The 24,377-nt window shown below is 37.9% G+C and overlaps 1 protein-coding gene across 1 annotated transcript; it reads right to left on the bottom strand.

Annotated features, from left to right (window-relative positions):
- Positions 1-61: 61 nt before the first annotated feature.
- On the bottom strand, positions 62-16,278 carry LOC143858781 (outer envelope pore protein 37, chloroplastic-like). The gene is made up of 6 exons (XM_077369497.1): positions 15,811-16,278; positions 5,987-6,076; positions 5,586-5,756; positions 5,353-5,447; positions 4,128-4,248; positions 62-367 (listed from the first exon to the last, which is right to left on the bottom strand). The coding sequence occupies exons 1-6, from the start codon at positions 16,231-16,233 to the stop codon at positions 230-232; spliced, it is 1,038 nt and encodes a 345-aa protein (XP_077225612.1). The 5' UTR covers positions 16,234-16,278; the 3' UTR covers positions 62-229.
- Between the last annotated feature and the right edge of the window lie 8,099 nt (positions 16,279-24,377).

Below are 24,377 nucleotides of genomic sequence, written 5' to 3'. Positions count from 1 at the left end.
TGATAGATACAAGGGCGCCCTTGCAAAAAGAGCCGCAAAAGGGCTCTTTGATTCCACATCATCAAATTTAACTGATTTTACTTTTTCAACCGATTTTAAAATGTAACTGAAAATGACATAGACCCAATGAAGGGCAGTAAGTAATACATACAGTACAACTGCATGTAATTCAACAACAGTACTGCTCTTTTCAACATTGATTTTTTAAGTCGGCGAATGCAACAGAAAATCAGCTCAAAAGATCCCACCTTTTCTTAATACGGAACATGAAGATTGAGGATGAAATGTCATCTTGAGGAACTTGGAGCATCAACTGAACTTTCATATTATTGGGGGCGATATTAAGTTTCCCATCTTCATCTCCAACCTGTTAAAACCAGACAGATGTCAAGTGAAACCATTTCCGAATTCTCACTTTTTTTAAGTTCTAAAACCTGTAACAGCCAATCTAAAACAGTCTTCTACAAATTTACAATATACCCAGACCTTACTTAAAACTGGAACTTTAGTCCTAATCCGCGACCAGATTTACCTATGCCTGTTACCTCTGTCACAACAGTCCACTTCCATCAATATTTCCCTATCACTAGAACCTGTTTAACCTATTCCCGTAGCCCATCATTAATTCCATAACCTATTGGACTAAAACATGAGCTTAATCCTTACACTAGCTGTGAAAGATATTCATATTCCTTGACTGTCCTACATTAATTTGTATTAGAGCTACAATACCTAATGTCTTCCCTTTACATCCTGCATCAAAAAGATGTTCGTCTGAACCATATATGCCACAAGGGCCTAATCAAGGAGTAAATTGCACGAGTGAAGATTGCAGAAGAGGAGATTTTTGTCCTACTGTGCAACCGATGAGATCTACTATTTGACATGGTTTTTTTATATCTGACACGAACCGGAAAAATGGAAGGCCTTTCGCCCATGCTATTGTTAAGGCAATCACCTTGATGAATAAAAAGGAAGACGACTTGGCTACACCTTCAAATGCTGTAGCGTTCTTTTCTTTCCATAGAACCCAGTCAACCCACAAGGTTGCTAGAAGAGTCATAGCCCAGAGAATTTTGCTTTTTTTCTTCTATGGAACTGTCGACCATCTATCTAAGAGGTCAGAAATCTTGGAAGGAAAAACCCATCACAGTCCAAACCTAGAGAGAATGTTACTCCAAACCTCCCTAGTTACTTTGCAATGAATAAATGTGTGATCAACCGTTTCCCCTACTGCTATGCATAAAGCACACTGATCAACAATCAACATCTCCTGCTTCCTTAGGAAGTCCACTGTCTGAATCCGGCCTTGTACAGCAGGGGCTCAGTTTCGATCTTCCACACTTTAGCTTCAATGGAGGACACAAGGCAAGGCACAAGATGGTTATAGAAGGATTTGACAATAAAGACCCCAGTAGAATCCCAGATCCACACACTTCTATTTAGAAAGCTTGATGTAACACCCTTCTATCAACTAAAGAAGCATCGCCACCGTTGGTAGCTCTCTATCGAAAAACTTTCTCCTGAAAGCTGGCCTCCTTAACACCATGTTACCACTTCTCTCATAGCAATCCTTGACCAATGCATCCTTGTGCGCTGCTATTGCATATAAGTCGGAGTATAAATCCTTAAATGGCATTTGAGAGCACCATTTCTCATTCCAAAAACTGATTCTGTCGCCAGAATAAACTTTAAACCGAATTCCTTGATTAAACCGATAACCCATGCACATGATATCTCGCCAAACTATAGCCCCGATTTCCTAAATCTGTCTTTCGCTTCCCAATGACCGAGATATGCACCATATTTACTTTCAATCGCCTTGCCCCATAATTGGGATTGTTCCTCCCCAAATCTCCATAGCCATTTTCCTAGTGGTGATTAGTTAACTTCTTTTATTTTTCTATTGCCTAGGCCTCTACCTTTGGTAGGTTTAAAAACATCCTCCCAACTCACCAAAGGGAAACCCCATTTCTCATATGAACCCCCCATAGAAACCTTCTCTGGATCTGCTCAATATGCTTTACTATGCTCATGGGGAACTTGAACAACGTTAGGAGGTCCCACTTGATTGATTGCAATTTGGAATTTGGGTTGATTTGGGTTGAGAATAAAGCTAAGAATTTGTATCCTAATTGAGACGTTTAGGTTTTGGTAAAGGCTACTGATATTCCCACTACCATGTTTTGATAATGAGACAAACTCACTAATGAGACAAGGCGAGTTTGTCTCATAATCAAACCATGGTAGTGCAAATATAAGTAGCTTTTACGAAATTCTAATTCAAAAGAGAATTAGTTTATATTTTGGGTTGTTTTTATTTGCAGTCAAAGACAGTCATAGTTTGACCTTCTATTTAGGTTTTTAAGTTCAAGTTAGAAATAGGAGAAAGAGACAACTAAAGGGGGCATGGGATCTTGTTTCCTAAATGGGAGAAAACCCCTTGGGCAAGCTTTAGAATCTTCTATTTATGCGGGGCTTATAACCATTTTTTTTACATGTTACGTAATGATGAATAAAAATATAATGCAGCTTATGCTTGTGGATGAGTGATTCGCCAGCCCGATCATGTGTGGTGCCTTGATCAAACCCTAGGTGTGAAGCCTTGGAATTGATAGTGGTGTGCAGCCCTAGTACCTACCTATTATTAATTTTAGTAAGATTTATGTCTTCCTTAACTGTCAGCTCATCTTCAATCTTCTTCTCTTTTTATGAATGGTTTCATTCTTCTCTTTAAATTCAATTTTTCGCATACTGCAAATTTTTGAATTGTTTAAGCCTTATTGTCAGTGAGTCGATTTTCCATATCTCTAGACCCAAAGAATTGATCAAACCAAAATTATGAGTGGTTAATATTCTCTATCTTGGGAGTAGGACCTCAAAATTTCAATCTAATCGAACCCTTAGATTTAATTTTGAATCCTTGGGTAAAGCTCAAAATTGATAGACACCCGCAACAAAAAATTTAAATTGTGTTTTCTCAACATTCCCATATTAGATTCCGCCTAGTTCACTTTTAAAATCCCTAATCGGTCTTCTTTTCACTCCCAAAGCCCTCTAGAATTTCCTGCATCGCCTATTTTCCAAGAAACAAAGCTTTTAACCGGTATCTCTGTTCAATTAGGTGCTCATCAGTTATTACATTGTCAACATGGATACGGGATGTCCAATTTGGCAACCCCTAAAAGTCCAAAAATAGGGGCATGCTTGTACACAAACATATAAAATTATTGATTAATAATTATAAATTGCAACAAGAGCATGGTATTCATTTAACAAACTAAGAAATCTTAGTTGCGTATTCTTTTTCTTCAATATGCGGTGGGAAAGAGACCAACAAGATAAAATGAATATAATATTAGAAGAATTGTTTATGATTTTATGTTTGGTGGGGAGTAAGAAAAAACAATAATTATGAAATAAAAGAAGAGTTGGTAATAAAACAAGAATTACTAATAAAAGAGGAGTTAAAACGGTATCTAATAATAAAACAATATTTCCCACTTGACACGGTACAAAAACACACCGACATGCCCATATTAAGGCTGACAGTTCTAGCAGTACGTTTATAAGTGTTGACACGCTTGTCATGAGTAAATTCAAGTGTAGGTTATTAGAGGCCCTACTGTATTTTTGCAATGCATGTATTTTAATAGAAAATGCAAAGTAACTATACTCGAGTCTTCTTAAATCCCTACTAACAAGATCAACATGTATAACTTTCAAGTTGAGTCGGGTTTCATGTTTTCAAACAATGTGCAAAACTAGTGTGTTACATTATAAAAGAATAAACAACGCCTTCTCCAACAGCTTAAGCTTTTGGAGTAACTGGTAGTTTGACATAGTGCATTATAGTCACATCTCTTCACCAGTTCAGCACACATGTTGTGACACTTTTTGAAGTTTCAAATAAATTTAGTCATTTAACAAGAATTGGATGTTAGCAATCTCACTTCTTGAAACCTGCTTCATATTAAGAAACATGGATGAATGTTTAGGTCCCATCTAATAAATAAACTTGTAGGCCATCTAGATTTTCTTTTTTGTTTCAATATTTGTTCTTTTTGTTTTAATCAACATAAACTATTGTTAATGATGGATTGAAAGTACAGTGATAAGGAATTTACCCATAGTGAAGCCCACCCAAGTCGAACCTCTGAGTCATAACCAGCTTTAAATTTGAGGTCCTTGCCGATCTTGTGCTTGTAGACAGCACTCCAAAAACTGGAGTCGAAGTTATACCAGTAACTGCTCATAAAATCATTAAAAACTAACTTAAGAACATTACAATTGTGAAATCAAATCAAATGGAAGTGCCTTGGTATAAAGAAATAGCCACAACATGGGAAAAACTTGATGTTTTTTCTCTACATTTCGTTGGTGTTAGTTTTGCACTATGCATGGAGTCTTTTAATACAAAATGTCACTTTGCCCATGAAGGAATATAAAAGCATTTTGCTACTATCAACTCAAGGCTACAAGGAGAGGGACATGTAGAGAGAAGCAAAACTTATAATAAAGTGTTAAAATATTTTCTTCTTAAATGGATGCATTTTATGTCTTATTCGGAACACATCTAGGTACACGAAAATGAAAACAGGAAGTTAGGCGCTTGAGTAGTCAACTCTTGCTTAGGCAAGTAAACCATGCATTCGACCTCATAAAACCAGAGTAAACCATAAGCAGAGCATTTTAAACCTGTAATGGGTGGCAATAGCTAGTTGTAAATAGGGCCCCAAAAGTGACCCAAAAAAAAGCTGTTTAAGGGATAAAGGAAGAATCTGCATCTTTACTTTTCTCTACATTCTCCTTGCACCACTCCATGGCCAACTTGGTGAATTTTTTACGTCTCTTTTTAGATTTTTTTCTTTCAAATAAGTTTTTACCATCATTCAAGGAAAGCATGGCCCATTTGAAAGCTTCAAACTAATGGTTGAAGCTCTAGTGCAGTTTGGACCAGGAATTATACCACCATGTTAAAATGAGTTACAAAGAGTATTAAGACCTACCATGAAAAATGAGGTTAACGTACTAAAGATCTTTTAAGCCATACAGAAAAAGGATGGGCAAAAGAAGATTATTCTATTATAAAAGAAGGATAGATGGATAGACAAAGGGACATTGATATTTTTTGACAGATTAGAAGGTGTGGTGGAACAGGTTTGGGGTGGCAAAATGATTTTTAAAGCTACAATTATAGATAGATATGCAGAAGTGCTTATCCCAAAAGTTTAAAAAAACAAATAGGAATAATTGGCATCTCCTAGGAGAGCATCTAGCAACTTAGGGATCCCAAGGTCCCTGTCACATAGTCCTCGCCTAGTGCCTTACATGACATTATAGGTTGCCCACCTCAATTTGTCTGAAGGACTGAACCGCCGCTTGAATGCAAAGGATAGCGCATTTGATGGCACAGAGATGCTTGGGATGATTGACAATTGCTCATCCTGCCATTTGAGCCAACTCTATAATTATATCTGAGAAGATTCTTATCAAAACGTAAGAAAAAAAACAGAAACTATGACAAAGAAAAGCTAAAAGATAAAACAGAATAAAGTTGAGAAAACCAACGTGAAATAGATCACCTTGTATAAATATCTAACGTTCAAGTTATTGTCCCTAAACTGTGCAGTGCATATCCCATTCATAACTTGGCCTTTCAAGATTCCACTTATCGATAAAACTCTCTTCACTTCTTCGTCTGGTTTCTCCTCCAACGTAACTTCACCATTGGGGAATGTGAAGGTTGCTTTAGGCTACAACACAAAAAAATGAAACAAGATAAAAAGTATCCATTTATATTTGTTCATTTATTTATGAACAAGGTAAAGCGTGTGTGTGTGTGTGTTGGGTGTGGTGGGTGGGGGGGGGATTTGAAAATAGAGGGAAATAAGACGCAAATCATGTACAGCACAAAAGTGACACTGCACGGTAGAATGTACAACATTTTAGTGTTAATTGCAAGCATATTTGGACTTTCACGAACCAAACCAATTGATGGAACAGCGGATGACAACTCCACTTTATAAGAAGGATCACCAAGACATGCAGTCACTCCCATCTCTCCTTGTTGTGCCTAAAAGGATAATAGAAATAATTTTAGAAAGTAGGCAAAAATGTTAAATGAAAAATCTAGCAACCAAATTTGAGAATAAAGAGGGAACAAAAAACAACTCATCATGCATGTCAACACCCATTCTCAATGGACAAACCTACAGAGAGGCATTCGTTATGCAAAAAAAAAATAATAATAATAATAAAAGAACTCACACAGAGAATTACACAAGGACCATTGCATATGTTAGTAATAGTACAATGAATATGTTTGTAATAGTACAATGGAATACCCAAAGGATAAAAGTGAGGTTATGTTTGCCAAGAAAAAATGCAAAATCCATCAACTCTCTCATGAACCATGGTGTCATGATGCACTTACCCAGTGGAAACTGCATCAAGTTATAATTTGTTTGACTCCAACCAACAAAGGTTGGGTGCAAAATATGATGCTCAAGCTGCTACTGTGAACCAAGACCAACATAAGTGGTGCAAACCTAGGGTTCCCAAATGACCTTTTTGGAAACTTTAAGAGTATAAAACAGGTTCCAATTTCAATAAAAAAGCATCATACATTCTCATAACGAAATAAACAACAAGCAGAAATCAAATGACAGATGGATTTTCACAAAGATCAAAGATTTAGAATTATTTCACCAATAGAAATCAAATTAACCAAGTGAGTTCCAAATAAGGAAAATCAAATTTTGACTAAATAATTGGTTTGCGACTGAAGAATCCTATTGACTAAAGGTTCTTCGGTTTCCTTTAGAATGGATGTCGCTATGAAGCCCCTACTACTTTGATTCAAAAGGCGAACAGCCGCACCTTATAGTCGTATGGGGTGGGGTGCTTGTGGTGAGTTCCAAATAAGGAAAATCATCCATCCATCGGGTCCCTCTATCCTTTAGGGGGGCTCTTTTTCCTTTGTTGTGATTTTTTTCTTTCTTTCCTTTTTCTGTATTTGGACCATCCTGGTCTTGGGTTCTATCATGTGCTTTTAATAAAAATTTCTCTGCATTAAAAAAACAAATAAGGAAAATCTCGTCACTAACCAATAAAATCAGATCCCTAATCAGACCCTTCAAACAAATCAGATCTGTAAAAAAAAGCTATCTATGTCCAAACAAAGGAAGGAGAGATTGTGGGATAGTGGCAACGGCAAGTGTGAGGGAAGGGTTAAGAATGATGAATAGGGGCTGGTTGGGGTGATAGTTAGGTGGAAAAAGGGCTAGAAGGGTTTGTATAGGTAGGCTATAACGGTAAAAAGCCTTGATCTTCTTGGTTTGAAGGGATCTCTAAGAGACGAAAGAGCGATAGGGATTGAGATACAAAGCAGGAGCTGTTTCAGCCACAAGAAAAGGGAAGGAGTTAAGGAGAATCTGATGTGTGCTCAAGGGGAAAGATGGGTAAAAAGTATGGATACAAGAAGAAAGATGGGATAAAAGCATGGAAAGAAGGGGAAATATTGGGGAAGAAAGTGAAGGCTGATGAAGGCTACAACAGCAACTAAAAAATTGGGAAAATGGGAGAGAACAAGGATGCACAGCAACAGATCTAGGGAGGAAAGAAGGACAAGAAGAGGAGAAAGGACGGCTGGGTGGTGTCTGTCTTGCACCGTTCGTAGGAGAGAGAGAGAGAGAGTTCCTTTGCGGTTTCTTCAAAACGTCAATAGGGTTAGGGGTTGAGGGGATTTTATAATTGAATGGGTTGAGCAAGTGATGGTTCCCTAAAGGAAACCAATGAGATAAAGGGAGGCGGTTAAGTAAGTGGTGGGGGCCCTCAAGGGAACCAGAGATAATAATGGTTTACGTGAGTGTAAAGTGATGGTGGGCCATGAGTTAAAAAAAACATAAGAAGAAAAAGGTGGTCATATGTGACTTGGACATCTCCACATCTAGGATAAAAATAAAGTAAAAATAAAAGTAAGTCCCAAAAACTAACTCTCATAAAAACTAAATAAACTACAATGTTGGCTGGATCACAGCTGCTCTCCCATGTGGGAAGTACTCTACTCCATTGAGCAATTGTCTACAACACGCCGGTAAAGATCCTATTGAAGTCGCCATAGCTTAGTCTCATTAATAAACGAACAATCAGTAAATAATTGATCTCGCCAAAGAACAAAATATCAATAGTGTGATCCTCAACATGCATCTGTACTGCTGATATCCAAGATCTCAACAATCTGGTCCTCTGAAGACGAGCTCACTCAAAATGGTAATGCGGTGATGTCTTCAAACTCTGGCAGGTCGCCATGTTGAAGATGGGAGAAATCATCACATCCTAAGGGAGGTTCAATAGATTTGCATTTGGACTCAACTGTTAGAGGGTCTTGTATGGTCTAAACTTTTTCCTCTTCAACTTGTACGCTCCAACCGAAAATCACTCACGTCAAAAGTATGCCATCAGGAAGTCCCACAACACTGAAAGAATGGTCTCTCTTGTGCTGATCAGAAGCCACCTTTTACTTCTCATTACAAGCTCGCAATCGATCTAACACCTCTTGTTATACATCCTTGATATGTTGAACAGGGTCTTTGGCCTTGGTACTACGTCAATTAGGGTAGGATAAAGGGGTACGATCCATCGAAACCGAGCCGATACAACTTAAATATTTCTGTTTCCATCGCCACTTAAATGCATATTGAAACTGAAATGCATACTAAAACCAAAACCATAAGTGTATTAGTGGTATATTATATCAGTATGTGTTACATAATTATATTTATATAAATTTCATATGGAATGTGGTGTACGTAGTATGTATAAATATTTAGATGAATTACATGTGAAATGTAGCATGTATTGAAGTATTAGACATGTCTGACAACACGGCACTAGGTGCCCGGTATTGTCAAACCATTACAGATGGTTGTCTTCCATATTTGATGTTTATAAATGTGTATTTGTGCTTATTTTAGAAGTTCATGAAGTTTCAACTTAAAATTCTATCATTTTTTGAATGGTTCTTAAAAATCTATCATTTGCATATGTTTCCGTGATTTAACAACATTTCCACCAAAATTTCTAACCACAATCGAAATGTTTCCGTTTTCGTGACGACCAAAACCAAAACCGAAATGTAAAACCTTAGTCGATCTAGAAGGTGGGGAATGAGGTGGCCAAAGATGGTTTCAAAAGAGGATTTTCCAGTGAAACGATAAATGGAACTGTTGTATGAAAACTCTACCTGGGGAAATGTTAAGTCTCATTGATGAGGTTTTTTAACAACTAATCAGCTTAGTAAATTTCCTAGAATGCGATTGAATTTTGTTTTTCCTTTCCATTTGTCTGGGGATGATAGGCACTACTAAACTGAAGTGTAGTCCCTATTTTGCTCCATAGAGTTGTCCAAAAATGACCCAAGAACCTAATATCTCTATCAGAAGTGATTGACTAGGGACTCCATGCAGAGGTACAACCTCTCTAAAGAATAACTCGGCAACATGACATATCTGAAATTTTTTAACATGGGATAGAAATGGGAAATTTTAGAGAACTTGTCAATGAAAACAATGACTGAATCAAAATTCCTAGCAATCCAAGGTAACCTATGACAAAACCCATGCTAACATCCTCCCAAAGGTCTACTAAGAATGGGTAGAGAATCATCAACTCAACTCAACTAAGCCTTTGTCCCAAACTAGTTGGGGTCGACTAATGAATCCTTTAGAAATCATGAAGAAGGTGAAAGAATCTGCCCGGCAAAAATTGACAAAGTTTAATCCTGACACTAGTTGGGTTCGTCTACATGGATCATTTTCTTCCATTCTCTCCTATCCAAGGTCATGTTCTCTGTTATGTTCCTAACCATCAAGTCTTTCCTCACTGTTTCTACGCAAGTTGTTTTCAATCCGCCCCTACCTCTTTTTACTCCATCAACTTGGCACGAGTCACTTCTTCTCACTAGAGCACCCAAAGGCCTGCGTTGGATATGCCCAAACCATCTTAAGCGGTGCTCTCTCATCTTCTCCTCAATTGGTGCCACCCCCACGTTTTTACGGATGTCTTCATTTTTAATTCTATCTAACATTGTGTGGCTGCACATCCATCTAAGCATTCGCATCTCCTCTACACTCATCTTATGCACATGCTGCTTCTTGGTGGCCCAAAATTCTGAGCCGTACAGCATGGTTGGCCTCACAACTATCTTATAAAACTTTCCCTTCAACTTGGTAGGTATTTTACGGTCGCACGGAACTCGTGAAGCATACTTCCACTTCAACCAACCTGCTCTTATTCTCTGATTAACATCCTCTTCAATCTCCCCTTCCTTATGTAGGATTGAACCAAGATAGCAAAAGATATCCCTCTTAGGTACCTGCGCAGTCATATTTACTACATCCTCGCCCCGCCTCCTTACATTACTAAAGTTGCACTCCATATACTCTATCTTAGTCCTACCCAGTCTAAAACCTTTGGATTCCAAAGTAATTCTCCATAACTCTAACTTAGCATTAAATCTTGCTTTGGTTTCGTCAATTAATACTATGTTATCTGCAAATAACATACACCATGACACCTCATCCTGGATACCCTCCGTAAGTTCATCCATAACTAACGTAAAAAAGATAAGGGCTTAGAGCTGATCCTTAGTGCAATCCTATTGTAATTGGAAACTCACTAGACGTGCCATCCGTAGTTATGACACTAGTTACTGCTCTATCGTACATATCATTAATCACATCAACATATTTAGTAGGCACTTTTTTTCCTTTCAAGGACCCGCCACATAACACTCCTAGGAACCCTATCATACGCCTTCTCCAAATCAATAAAAACCATATGAAGGTCCTTTTTATTTTCTCTAAATCTCTCCATTAACCGCTTGATCAAGAAGATAGCTTCTATAGTGGATCGTCCGGGCATGAAGCCATACTGATTCTCTGACACCTTAGAATGGGTAGAGAAGCATAAATACCAGTATTCTAAGCTTATCCATTGAAAGACTTGCACGTACTATAGTCGTACATAACGAATTGGAACAAAAAGTATCATTGCTCCATCAAGATATGATCTTTGCTTACCCAAAGTGACCTGTCATGCATGTACCATGATGCTCGCGGATGAGGCTCTCGCATAAAGATCTCCCTTGTATACAGAAGCGAGTGCCATGGAAGAAACATAAATCCATTGTGAATGACATAGGTAGTTCTCGGATCAGCGCTTGACTGCTGACAAGACTCCCAAATAGGACCACATGATGTGTCTATGGGATATTGGCCCTTAACAAAGTCAAACGATATAACCAAGGGCCTCATGGTCCCAAGTTACAAAACAAGGTGGCATAGGTCCCAATATAAAATAGGTGGATCAGTGACACCAACACTGCAGAAAAAAAACAAGAACAAGAAGTAGAAATTACAAAATTGACAACCCATGCCACGCCTGCAAACCAAGACTCGAAATAACAAAATTTGCTTGATCCGCATTAACATTGCCTTCTATGTGAATATGTAGGAATTTACACTCTATCACATTCAACATATCGAAAATCTCTCTAAACAAATGTCTAAATCTCTGCGTGGGTAGGGGGCGGGGTGTAGAATAGAAATTACAAAATTGATAACCCATGCCACACCCGCAAACTGGGACCCGAAATACCAAAATTTGCGAGTTGATCCTCATTACCATTGCCTTCTCCGTGAATATGTAAGAATTTACACTCGATCACATTCAACATATCGAAAATCTCTCCAAACAAATGTCTAAATCTCCACAGGGGTGGGGGTGGGGGTGGGGGCGGGGATGGACCCAAATGGTCCCGCATAGGAGTTGATAACCTGAGAGTTTGAGTTGGAGAAAACTCCCTTAAAGCCAGTTGAGCAGATCACAGCAATGCAACCAAATAGGATCTTACTATGCCATCAAAATTCAGCTTTAACCAACATACTCCCAGGAATTATGAAACAATGATTTACATCCATCATCAGACATTTGGTGTCTCAATAATTGGTGAGATTTTTTGGTCATGGACTACCCAAGGTGGGTCCCATCGAGAGTTGTGGGTCTCACATGTAAGTAGCAAGAGATATCAACAAAAGAAACTTCATTGTCATCAGAACTCAACCAATGCCTAAAAATAAAATTAAGATCCACTGAAAAGAACAATATAAGTACAAGCATGTTTATCAAACACAGCAATATATGATAATTTCAATGTAATGATCACAATTGAATAAAATTGACAATAGGTAGAGGGGGAAAAATTGAACAAGACGAGAAACGTGCACCTTTTTTAGTGATATTTGAATAGGAATATACTACCAAAGTTGATGCAAGAGACAATAAACGTGTTATCATTGGAAGAATATGACATGGATGAACACTTTGTTGAACATCGTATGTGAAAAAAATCGGTTCTCTAATCTAAACACTCTGAAACATGAGATGTCTTGGACGAACGACCATGCCTGTTTACTTTACTCATCAGTAGTAACGCCAAAAAATATATACTAGAAAGCCAAAAGACGAGGAGCAGCACTATGACTGTTGTAACGAGTTATTTCCTCGGATAAAAGAAAAATACAAACATATCTCGGCATAGGAGAAGGAAACAGAAGGATGTGTGATTACTTGAGGAAAAGATTTCCATGTTTCCCAAAAATAAAGATAGAATATGCACCATGCAGGCTTCAAGTAAATATTCAGGAGACGAAATAACATTTAAATTCCATCATCAACCATAGCGTCCAATTCCCATGATTATGTCTAGAGTTAGTGATAGTCTACTTCTCATTTAAGACGGGACTAAAAAAAATGGACAAAAGTGTAAAGAAGTCAAGTTAATCTATAAATTGAAAGACAGGAAATAAAATTTCTCCAATGAAAAAATGAAGTTGCAGTAGCAAGCTCATGTTGGCTACACAGATTATAAATGCAGCTCAAAGAAGTATGAGGCATTCCATTATCGTGCATTACATAGGCTCAAGAGAAACATTGCAGGTTTGCTAGAGGCATTTGGTCATTTATTCTTCGTTTTCTCAATGTCTGGGTCTTTCCATAGCACAATAAGAATTTGTTCGAAGGTTGATCTTTTGCTCCTTGGCCTAAAAGGGAGCAAATTTTATGGGGTTCGGCTTTGGCAGCTACTCTGTGGGCTATTTGGAAAGAAAGCTTCTCAGATTGCCTTCTAAGGAGAGGGTGGAGTGAGGTATGCAGAAGCAAGATCCATTCGACTACTTTTTGGCCCAATTTGAACCCCCCCCTAAAAATTAAAAAAAAAAACCCTCTCTTTCTGGTCTTGTCAACAACAGCTTTGACGGCTCAAGCTTAGGATACCCCAATTTAGGGGGCTTCTTCTTCTGAACTCGGACGGAGCTATCAGGTGGGCATACGCCAACCCTTTAGCCCATACGGATGCTGTCAATGCAAAAGCTCAGGCCCTTCGTGCCAGCATCCGTTGAGTAGAGATTTGTGACTTAGATTACTTTATAATTGGGGGTGATTCTTAATGTGATTAGGTGGCTGATTTGTTGTTAAAATCTTACGATTTACGATTTGAATCTTACGATTCAAATTGATTCGCGGGTTGAACGATTCAAATCGGACAAAGAATCTTTTTTTGTAAAAATCTTACGATTCAAGTACGATTCGACTTTGAATCCTGTGATTTTTACGATTCTGTCTGTTTTGGATTTTGAGAACTGATTGTGAATTAAAAATGAAAATCATTTCAAAATCCTTTGTTTATTACTGACATTTCTTCGTATGATGATTATTATATATTTGAGTATGTGCTTTGTTTACTCTTGTGATAAATTAATATTTGAGTATGTACTTTGTTTACTCTTGTGATAAATTATATAATGATTTATTATATGATGAATATAGTTTGTGCTTTGTTTAGTAATTTATTGTGCGATGAATATGGTTTGTTCTTCGGATTACTAATCATGGAATTTTATATTTAATTTAATAGTTTCAAATGGAAAATAGATAATTACTCATTTTATTCTTATTTTTTACCTTTTCACATTTTTTAATATTTTTTCTCATTTTTATGTATAAATCTGAAAAATCTTACGATTTACGATTCGAACCCTGTCACAAGTTACTATTCGATTCCGATTTTCAAAACCTTGGGTGGATGAGTAAGGAGGCCTCTTACCCTTGGAGGTGAGCATATACAATCAAATAAGTGCAGGAGCGGATCTATCACACTGCTTTTCACACTCTGTTTCCTTCCAGCATGTGTGGAGTTTGACGAATAGTGAAGTGGATCGTTTGGCCCAATTAAGTTGTTACACGACGGGATTGGAGTATTTTCACTTTCAACCTCCATGATTCTGCCTCCTTGTATCTGACTATCTGTTTTTCTGTTCCTGGTTGTTGTTTTTTTTTTTTTTTGGCTTGTGACCATCCTAGCTCCCTTTTTTGGTTTGCCCCTCTTTCAATAAAAACAATCATTCAAAAAATAATATCCCAACTATTAAACATCAATGGAAAGTCCTGCAAAAAATTAGCAGATTTCGATCATACCCACTTAGACAGAGATACGAAATAATTTTGTAAAGAAAATGATACAAAATAATTTTGTAAAGAAAATAATAGGGTAAAAGAAGTCTGTCGATTCGTGGTATTTTGCACAACAAAGAAATTAAGAATTGAAAAAGTATTTATAATTAATAGATTTTTTTATAGGTAAGCCAGGCTTATGTAGGACCCCTACCAGTGTATTATTATTTTATTTTATTTTTTAAAAAAGATATACAACAAAGAGCATAAAGCACCACCCCTAACCCCAGGCGGAGCTAGGTGCACACCCCTCCCCCCTTTTTAATTTTCCAATTATCACGAAGGGAATTTAGTACCTTTTTTTTCTCCAAAACACTTTTGGTTTCTTTCCAAAACACTTGCAATCCTTGTTTTTAGGGATTTATTTCATAACACTCCTCAAAGAAACGCAATTAATCTTTCCAAAACTGCCATAATTTTAGGAATTATTTTCTTCAAACTCTTCTCTAGGGTTTATGGCGATTTCCACCTATTTAGGAACTCCCTCCCTCCCTCCAACGACTGCTTAAAAGTTTTGCCTCTGAGGAACTCCAAATGGACGAAAAAAAAACAAGGAATGTATACTTCTATGTGTTACTGAAATTTGGTAAAGGAAAGAACCGAACCATACAGAACGGTGTTTTTGTAATTGACCCCCTCCATCAGGATCAAAGACCCTCCATTGGATTTTTTTGGCTACTTTTGGGTCATGTTCTGGACTACTTTTGGATCATGGTCTGAAATAATTTTGGACATTAGGATATGGATCCAATGAAAAAAGTCAGATCAAGCTGTTGTGTGCCCCCTCGGAGGAAATTCCTGGCTCCACGGCTCCGCCCCTGCCTAACCCTAGAGACCATATCTAGAAGAAAAGGGGAAACATAGGATCTCAAATGATCCAAATCTTTGAAATAACCCCAAAGACAATAACTAGGCAAAAGTGGGAAAACAATGGATTCCCAGTAATCCAATATATGTTGTGGATGTATCTCAACGCATTCCATATCATCAACAAAGAAAATAAAAAGAAACCTAACTCCTTTCCCATTCAAAATTAATAAAATAAATGAGACCCTACAAGAAAACTAAAAAACAAATCCCATATCAGAAACAAAGAAACCTAACTCATTTCCCATTCAAAACCCACATATATAAACAGACAAATAACTAAATAAAGATATGGGTTACAGCATAAACAATCCACTTCACAATAAGAAATCAAAAGATCAATAAAAATACAAAAGAAATGATCCAAACCTTGAGGTCTTGAGCAGCTTTGAACTGCAATTTGTTCCCCAAATCGAAGGCGCCCTTGAGGAACGCATTCTGGGTTTCGAGATCGTAGAGGACAGAGAGGTACTTGGTTATAAACCCTAGCTGGGGATTGGAAACCTCACCTTTGTGGGTGTTTTGGAAGGAGAGTTTAAACTTTGCAAGGCTATCGAATAATTTGCAGGAGATTTTGTGGGAGAAGATTGAGCTGTCGCTATCAAACTCGGATGTGAGCCTAATGGCAGGGACTGGGAGGAAGAAACTAGGGTTTGGAGGTGAGATTTGGGGTTCCTGTTCAGAATAGAAATTAGGGTTTTGAGGAGGAGGAGGTACTGATACTGTTAGATCCATGGAATTAGGGTTAGGGTTTGGATTTGGATCTGGGTTTGGGTTGTAGGATTCTACCATGGCGAGAGAGAGAGAGAGAGTTTTTTTGAAGGAAGAGGGGAAATTAGGAGGGCTTTGGATTTTTTGAAAGCGGTGGTCTAGCCGAGAGTAACCATGAAAATTAATTCACCCCCTTCTAGTATATATTCACCCCCTTGTACTAAATCTTTAAACATGATAGGCCCCACCCCATATTTTCCAAAATGAACTGTACGGCCGATACCATAGGATGATCCAAACTAGACCGGGCAAGCAGTGACCCAGCCCACCCGTATTTCCCGAGTCCGGGTCACTCATTTGTGACACTTTTGAAAACGACCCGCAGGTCCACCCGGCCCTAAAAAACTGGGCCTGTCCGGGTGGACCCGCGGGTGCCCGCAGAGAAGAAGTGAAACAACGGTGGCCTTTTTCCCGTAGTTTTCATATTTTGATGCATTTTTTTCTTAGTTTTTCCGTAATTTTTCTATAGAGATACCTTCTTTGGTATTTTTTTTCCATAGTTTTTCTAATTTGAAGAGTTTTTACTGTAATTTTTCTCGAAAACTTAGAACCTTACCCGTATGATTATTATTGCTAGCCACCTTTGCGAAAATTACTTCCGTCCATCCTTTGCAGTTTGCACCTGCCAAAAAGTCAACATAAATGGCTATCATCACATGATCACATGCAATTGTAAAGGATGAGCGCAAAGTAGCCTTTAAAAACAACAAAAATCTTAAAAACAAAAAAAAAAACAAAAAATCATTAAAAAAACGGGTGACCCGCGGGTCCACCCGACCCGTACGGGTGGGGTCCGAGTCAACCAATTAGTGACCCGTAAATTCCGTTTGACTAAGACCCATACGGGTTAGGTGAAACCCGGCCCGGCCCATCCATTTGCCAGGTCTAATCCAAATCATCCATTTGATGGGCACAAGTAAATAGGTTGTGTCTCAAAAAATCATTTCCATAGGATGATGCTAGCCCTTCGATCTAAAAAGAAGCTACATGTTAGGGAAACCGCTATAGATAGGAAAGTTGTGATCATCCTGTGGAAATGATTTTATGGTACTCAACCTATTTATGTTGTAGTATGTTGTAGCTGTTGTTGCAACTGGGGTGAATTTATCCTAGAAGGGGGTGAATTTATCATTGGCCTAATTTTGGACGGACATATCACATATGTCTAAATTAATTTGGACGGTCATGGGTATGTAAACGTGGCATACCTGTTTGTTGATGGACTGTTGGTATGATGTGCCATCATCAGGCAACACTATTAGTCTTGGGTCCCTCTCTAAATGAAGATCTTGTCCATTAGATAAAGGGCAGCAAAAATCAACAGATAAACAACGCCCACTTATTTGAGGTTCGCACCGAATGAACTTCTCTGAAATGGTCTTTCTAACTTTGTTTCTATATTATGAACATTTTAATGAGAAAGAAGAGAGATATTAATAGCAATCATGGACCGGCTAGAAGATCTAGAAGATCTTCTTAATATGCTCCTTCCCATTCTGCTTTTATTTCTTTCTATGTTTAACTCCTTAGCTTGGTAGGTTTCCTTTCTATATTTTATTGCTTTTGGAAACTTCTATATTAGTTATTTCTATTTTGTAAATCTCTCTATTTATGAGAGATTATTTCCTTTTGTAAATCTCTATTTAGGAGAGACCATAGTTGTAAAATCCGTTTAGGTCGCCATTTCGTTTTATCCATCGAAACGAAATTTCGGTGGGATTTCGGTGCATTTCCGTCCAAACTTTTCGGTCACAAAAAAAAAATATTAAAAAATATGAGAAAATCTCCAAAAATCAAAAATCAATAGAAAATGATGAAAAACTAATAAATAGTCCAAAATATGTGTCCCAAAAGGCATATTCATTACTTAAAGACATAAAGTCTTGCACAAGTCCAACTGATAGTCTCAACATAGAAAAACATAAAAAAAAAGATACATGAAAGTGAAACATAGACAATAGCTAGTAGCAACAACTCTCAGTCATCATAACCCGGATGATCATACTCAATGTCGTCGTCGTCACCGCCGCCATCACCACCTGGACCATCAGTAGGGACATCTTCTTCAAGAGGCATGAGAAAGTCGACGTCGTCGTCTCCGGCCCCGGCCCCAACCACAGCAGTAGGTGCTTCAAGATTTTCCCACCCAATGTCTTCCGGCATGAAAACGACATCTTCTTCTTCCGCAACCCAATCAATCATGACATTCAAATGGTCTAGCTCAAAAGGTCACTAGTGGTAGATGATTTCCTCAACAAGTCCCTGAAAAGAAAAACATTAAGTTTAATGTCAAAGGTTAAACTTAAAAGCTTAAAGTGATGATGTGAGAATTGAAAACATTATATTACGTTGTATACCTTTGTCAAACTTAAGATTATAATGGACAAACACCAAGTCATCCAATCTCTGGTGCTCCAACCTATTTCTCTTTGCAGAGTGAATGTGTTTGAAGGTGCTCAAATTCCTTTTACACCCAGTCGCACTGCAAGTCTGACTGAGGATTCTGATCGCAAAGGTCTGTAATTCTTCCACGTCACCTCCGAATTGATTCCACCATGCAACTGTAAAGTAACAAATAGTAAAGCATTATTTGCTGAGTAACTGAAAGTTAAAATGAATTATACTTAATTAAACAAACAACTCAAATATACATGGTCCCAACTTCATTCGGTTGCGGATTGCAAGCTTAATTCCAAACATACTCTTAGCCTCTCGATAATCCTCAATCTGATTGGTGATGAGGTCTTGTGTAGCTTCATCAGGTACCAGTCGAGTGATGCATGCCAACAAGCCTCTGGTTACTTCACTATGCCTAGAGAAGGTAGGAGTGAAAAAGAGAGCAGGGTTAAGAAAATATCATGCTGCATGGAGGGGACTGTGGAGTTGCCTATGCCATCTTTAGTCATGGTTCTCCAGATGGGCATGCAATCTGATTTTCTCTTCAACCTCTCCTTGATGTTCTCTTTGGCCCTATCCATGGCCTCATATAGGTAACACATTGTCGGTTTGTCTACCAAATACAGCACTCTCACTAAAGGCTCGCTAATGTTTAGAATGTACTTGCATTGGTCCCAAAAAAATTTGTCCAACACAGTACTAACTACCCCTTCACTTAGTGGGTGTTGGGCAAACCTACTAGTACTATACTCATTTGACACAAACATCTGCTGAAGTGCTTTTCGATTCGACACCAGACTTTGTATGCTAATAAAATTTGTAGCAAATCTGGTTGCAGCAGGACGGCACAACTCCTTCCCATATGTGAACTTCTTCCTCATCAAATTTAAGAGGCCTCCATGGTTGTAGATGAACTTTGTAATCGTCCGAGCCCTCTCAATTGTGGTTGCTATGTGAGGAAATACACTCAGTTTGCACAGATGCTCCAAGATAAGATCTAAGCAATGAGCTGTGCACGGAGTCCAGAAGAATGTACCAAACGCGGCTTCTAGTCTTTTCTCAGCAGCTTTGTAACTTGGCTCACTGTCAGTTACAAATTGCACCACATATTCCGGATTCACCTCTCCGACAATCTTTTCAAAGATATTGGATAATTCATCGGCATTCTTCACTATGCCAGATGCATCAACATATTTGAGGAATATGACTCCCTTAGAGCAGTACACCAAAAATTTGATTAGGGAACGTTGTTTGGTGTCTGTCAATCCATCGGCCATAATGCTACAGCCAGTGTATCTCCATGATATCTTAATCTCCTCCAAGTAGTTGTTTACCTCATCAGCTATATTCTTCAAAATGAAACCCCTTAAAGCATGATAAGTAGGTGCCTTATAATCCGAACCCACGGCATTCACAGCATCAAACATAGGTTGCTAGAAAGGTGAATTGGCAATGTTGAAAGGGAGATTGGCATCGTAGCAAAGCATGCCAACTGTCATGTCTGCTCTATCCACTGTTTCTTTAGTAGTCAAAGCACTTTTAATGCTTGGTTGGGCTCCCGGGGTTGTATTCCTGATCCCTCCTGTGATTCCCTTCTTCCTTTTTGCACTACTCAGTTCTACAAGAACTTCCTTACCCTTTCGCTCAGGCAATGGTGTAATGGCAATGTCTTCTTCATCATCCTCATCTTCTTCTTCGTCTGGTGTGCCATAAAAACCTCTAACCTCTGCTCTGGATACGCTCATCCTAGCCCTTTCTTTTCTCTTTGCATCTAAAAGTTGCTTCATTCGGTATTTTACATCTTCACTTACTTTTTTGCATGATGCTACCTCACCAGGAACAGCCGCTAAATGTTCTTTCAAGCAGGTTATACCTCTACTCGCTATGACTTTGCAACTTATTTTATTTTTTTGAGCCGGAACCAATGTACTGTAAGCCCATGCCGGGTCATCCGATCTAGCTGGTGTAGAACCAATAGAGGATCCTTCTGCAGAAGGTCCTGACCCCGACCCACTCATTCTGAAATGAAGTAGAAGAAGGGGGAAATGAATTAGAAGAAAGGAAATGGAAAGAAATAAAGAGAACCTTGAAGTTGAACTTGAGTTGAAGAGAAGAAGAAAAAAATAGCCTTCACTCACTTGAAATAAGCCTTTGGAAATAGTTCTTGACTTCTTGTAGTGGTAAGTTGAATGTATGCCATCCCTTTGCTCCAAAATAGACTTGGATTGAGTTGAAGAAGATGGTAGACTTGTAAGAAATTTAGTAGAATAAATATTGTAAGTGAAAGTAGAGAAAGAAGGAGAATCACTTATGTGAAGGTGGAGGAGAAGAATGTAGGGAAAAGGCTATTTATAGAGTTTTTAATTGATTGTGCATTTAAAAAGGACTAAAATACCCTTCCCAACAGCTATAAACAGTCACATTTTGATGTTAAAATGATCAAAAACCAAATAGAGCCGTTCCAGGGGCATTGTTGTAAAATCTGCAAAATCCAGTCAAACTAGCCGTTATGCACGATTTCGGCCGGAATGAAGAATTTCATCCGAAATGGCCGGAATGGAACGAAATTTCCACCGGTTTCATTCCGGAATTGGAACGAAACCGGTTCGTTTCGTCCATTCCGGATGAAACGAAACAGAATTTACAACTATGGAAGAGACTATTGAATAAAGCATGACATATTTTCTTCAAGCTTTGGCTTAGGAGGTTGGTTTCCCTTGAAGAAACCCATAGAATTATATTAACTGGTATCAGAGCATCGATCAATGGCCACGAACAAGTAGAGGATTGAGGTTCTCGAAACCAAGGAACAAGAGACTGCGGCCTCTCTACGGGAGCTCACTACGGCTGTCAAAGATTTGGCAGTGGCGATGGCTACTATCAAACAGCAGAATGAACAATTATAGGCATCCTTAGGCATCCCTTTTCGTGAGGATGTGATGTTGCAGGAGAGTGAGGAGGGTACGCATTGAAGTAATGTGCAACGACCACCCAACTTGCAAATAGGGACTACTGCGGGCAACGGCACTATTCAGGCTCGTTTTGCGTGCTTTGATTTTCTGAGATACGTGAAAAACCTGCTGCGAAATGCCTTATGCGATGGACCCTAGCAAATCCATAATTTATTTATTCTTATTTCTTGAACTTATTAATTCTCTTCTTTCACATAATTAATTCTCACATATCTATCCACTATTTTATTTTCATTGTTTTATACTTATTTAAATTTATATTTTATCTACATATCCCCCAAAAACCCAAATTTGATTAAACTTTAGGTTGTTTAATATATAAAATCATACTAATCATTTAAATATTATTTAAAATTTGTATTATATTCAGATGAAATGTAACATAAAAATTAAAATAAATATGAATTCCCAAACAAAAGCATACCAAATCTTTTGTAGAGTAAAAAAAAAACCCTCAAACTTGCTTAGGTTACAAAGTGTTGAACGTTAATCCGACAATAGGAAAAGTAGTACGGTCACTGTAGACATTTCCAAGAAAAAAAAGAAGGGAAAACTACTCAAAACCCTTGGATCGAAATATATCTACAATATTCCTAAAATAGTGAAATAGCTTTTTATTTTTTTTCTTTCACCCATTTTACCCCTCATTATATTACCTTTGAAATCCCTAAAATCTCTCCATCACTGGAAGGCAATATTAAAACCTCCGAAAATCTCCCTCTGTCAAATAAGGCAACTTCTATCTAATGAGATTCTATATGGTGTAAGCTCGTATAGTCCATTATTTTTCAAAAAGTAATGTATGGGCTACAACATAGGATTATCCAAACCGTCCATTTGATGGGCCACAATGTAAAAGTACTTTACAGGCCACACCATATATGATCCAAACCGTCCATTTGTGGCACCACAACGCAAATAGGTTGTGGCCCAAAAATCATTTCCATAGGATGATCTCAACCCTCCGATCTATAGAAGGTTCCATAATATGCAATTCTTCTATAGATGAGAGGGTTGGAATTATCCTATGGAAATGTTTTTTGGGCCACAACCTATTTACGTTGTGGCCCATCAGATGGACAGTTTGGATCATCCTACAGTGTGCTCATCAAGAGGAAGGTTTGGATCATCCTATGGTGTGCCCATCAAATGGACGGTTTGGATCTTGCTATGGTGTGGCACGTACAATACTTTTTGACAAATAATGGACTACCGACTTATACCATAATGTTGCCTTTTATTTTATAAGAGAGATTTTTAGACGATTTAATGTTGCCTGATGAAGTGAGAGATTTTAGGGATTTCTAAGTTATCTACAACTAAGGGTAAAGTTGATAAAAGAAAAACTTAAAAGCTAGTAATTAAGAAATTTTGGGGGGGATTTTTGTAGACACGTTTTTATCTAAGGGGGTTTCTAGTAGTTTTCCCAAAAAAAAAAAAAAAAAAAAAACTGGTGTTGGTTTGTGACTTGTGATAAAGGTTTTATGTTGATTTGTCATTTTCAAAGCTAAATTGTGAGATTAAAAAGCTAAATGGAAGGACGAAAATGTCCTCACATGCTTCAAAAATTACATGCCTGAAGGAAAAAGGACAAAAGTTTTCGACCATGCAAGGTCTCGAACTTACGACCTTCGCAATATCTGCACCACGCTCTAACCAACTAAGCTAATGGGCCATTTTGATCTGGAGCATACATAGAAAGAACTTAATATATTAACGGATCTATATCAGAAGGTTAGGAATTTAGGATCACTAATTTTGCATCATGGTGACAATCTCAGCCGCTTGCCACATGTTTAATTGAATTGTCCAATGAGGATAGTTAGGTAAATAATGTTAGAGGAATGCTTAGGTAGGGCACAACCTCATTGTATTAAGAGAAGGTGGGCCCCAACACGACATATTGGGTCTCACCTTCAATTGATCTGAACCGTCCATTTAATAGGCTTAACTTTGGATCTCTTTTGGCCCGAAAATCACACCAATCATCTGATCCTAACACCCAGTAGTAAGAATTTTTCAGCATTTAACATTGATGGAAAAAAGTGGGCAACCATGGGCGTAAAACAAATTTTACAATCATTTCGAAGAGGAAATATGGATGTCAAATTTGTTTTCCATTATAATGTCTATCAATCATTGTGAGCCTATAATCAAGCATAGGTCTCTAATTTCCATTATAATGTCCACTAGTTTTCGGGGACCTAATGCTTTATTCGTTGCCCAAGCCAAAGCATTCATAGGGCCGCCTTCAGTAATTACAGGACTTAAACTCAAACTTTCATTCTGATAATCCAATGCAAGATGATGGACTTAGATCAATTTTTTGGAAAACTGATACAGGGGATCCTAGCTTCTTTTCCTTCAAGTACTTGATGGTGGGCCGACCTTGATGATCCAAGGACTGAGAGAGTTTGACCTTGAAGGATAATGCACATTGATTGCTTAATTGAACGTTAGGCATTAATAAGTTCATTTTACATGCAAATTTAGGCTTAACATGCATTTCATTTACTTTAGCATTTGGGAGATGAGCCGTCTTACACTTCTTGTCATTTGAGAGATGAGTTGACAGGTTTACACTCTTTTGGTTAGAAACATATGTGTATACACAGTCCAATCATGTCAGAATGCGAGTGGTATGAAATGCAATAGTATTTGTGAAATTTGGCACTAGTTTTCTTTTTTATGTTCTTTTCCTCTTCCTTCTCTTATGGTGTACCTACATATAGTATTGTAAAGTATATGTACTTTGAACAACATTTTTCTAAGAAGGTACTCTTATATCTCATATCA

Source organism: Tasmannia lanceolata, unplaced genomic scaffold (genome assembly GCF_043159265.1).
Source record: "Tasmannia lanceolata isolate RefF3 unplaced genomic scaffold, GAP_Taslan_0.1 ptg000026l, whole genome shotgun sequence".
Classification (NCBI taxonomy): Eukaryota; Viridiplantae; Streptophyta; class Magnoliopsida; order Canellales; family Winteraceae; genus Tasmannia; species Tasmannia lanceolata.
This window is presented reverse-complemented; position numbering and strand designations above follow the sequence as displayed.

Excerpts from the sequence above, each read along its gene's own strand:
- LOC143858781 (XM_077369497.1), bottom strand. The coding sequence starts at position 16,233 with ATGGTAGAATCCTACAACCCAAACCCAGATCCAAATCCAAACCCTAAC. Across the intron at positions 5,448-5,585 it reads ACGTTAGATATTTATACAAG|GATGAGCAATTGTCAATCAT; the intron begins GTGATCTATTTC and ends CTCAAATGGCAG. Across the intron at positions 4,249-5,352 it reads AGTCCTTCAGACAAATTGAG|TTACTGGTATAACTTCGACT; the intron begins GTGGGCAACCTA and ends TTTTATGAGCAG.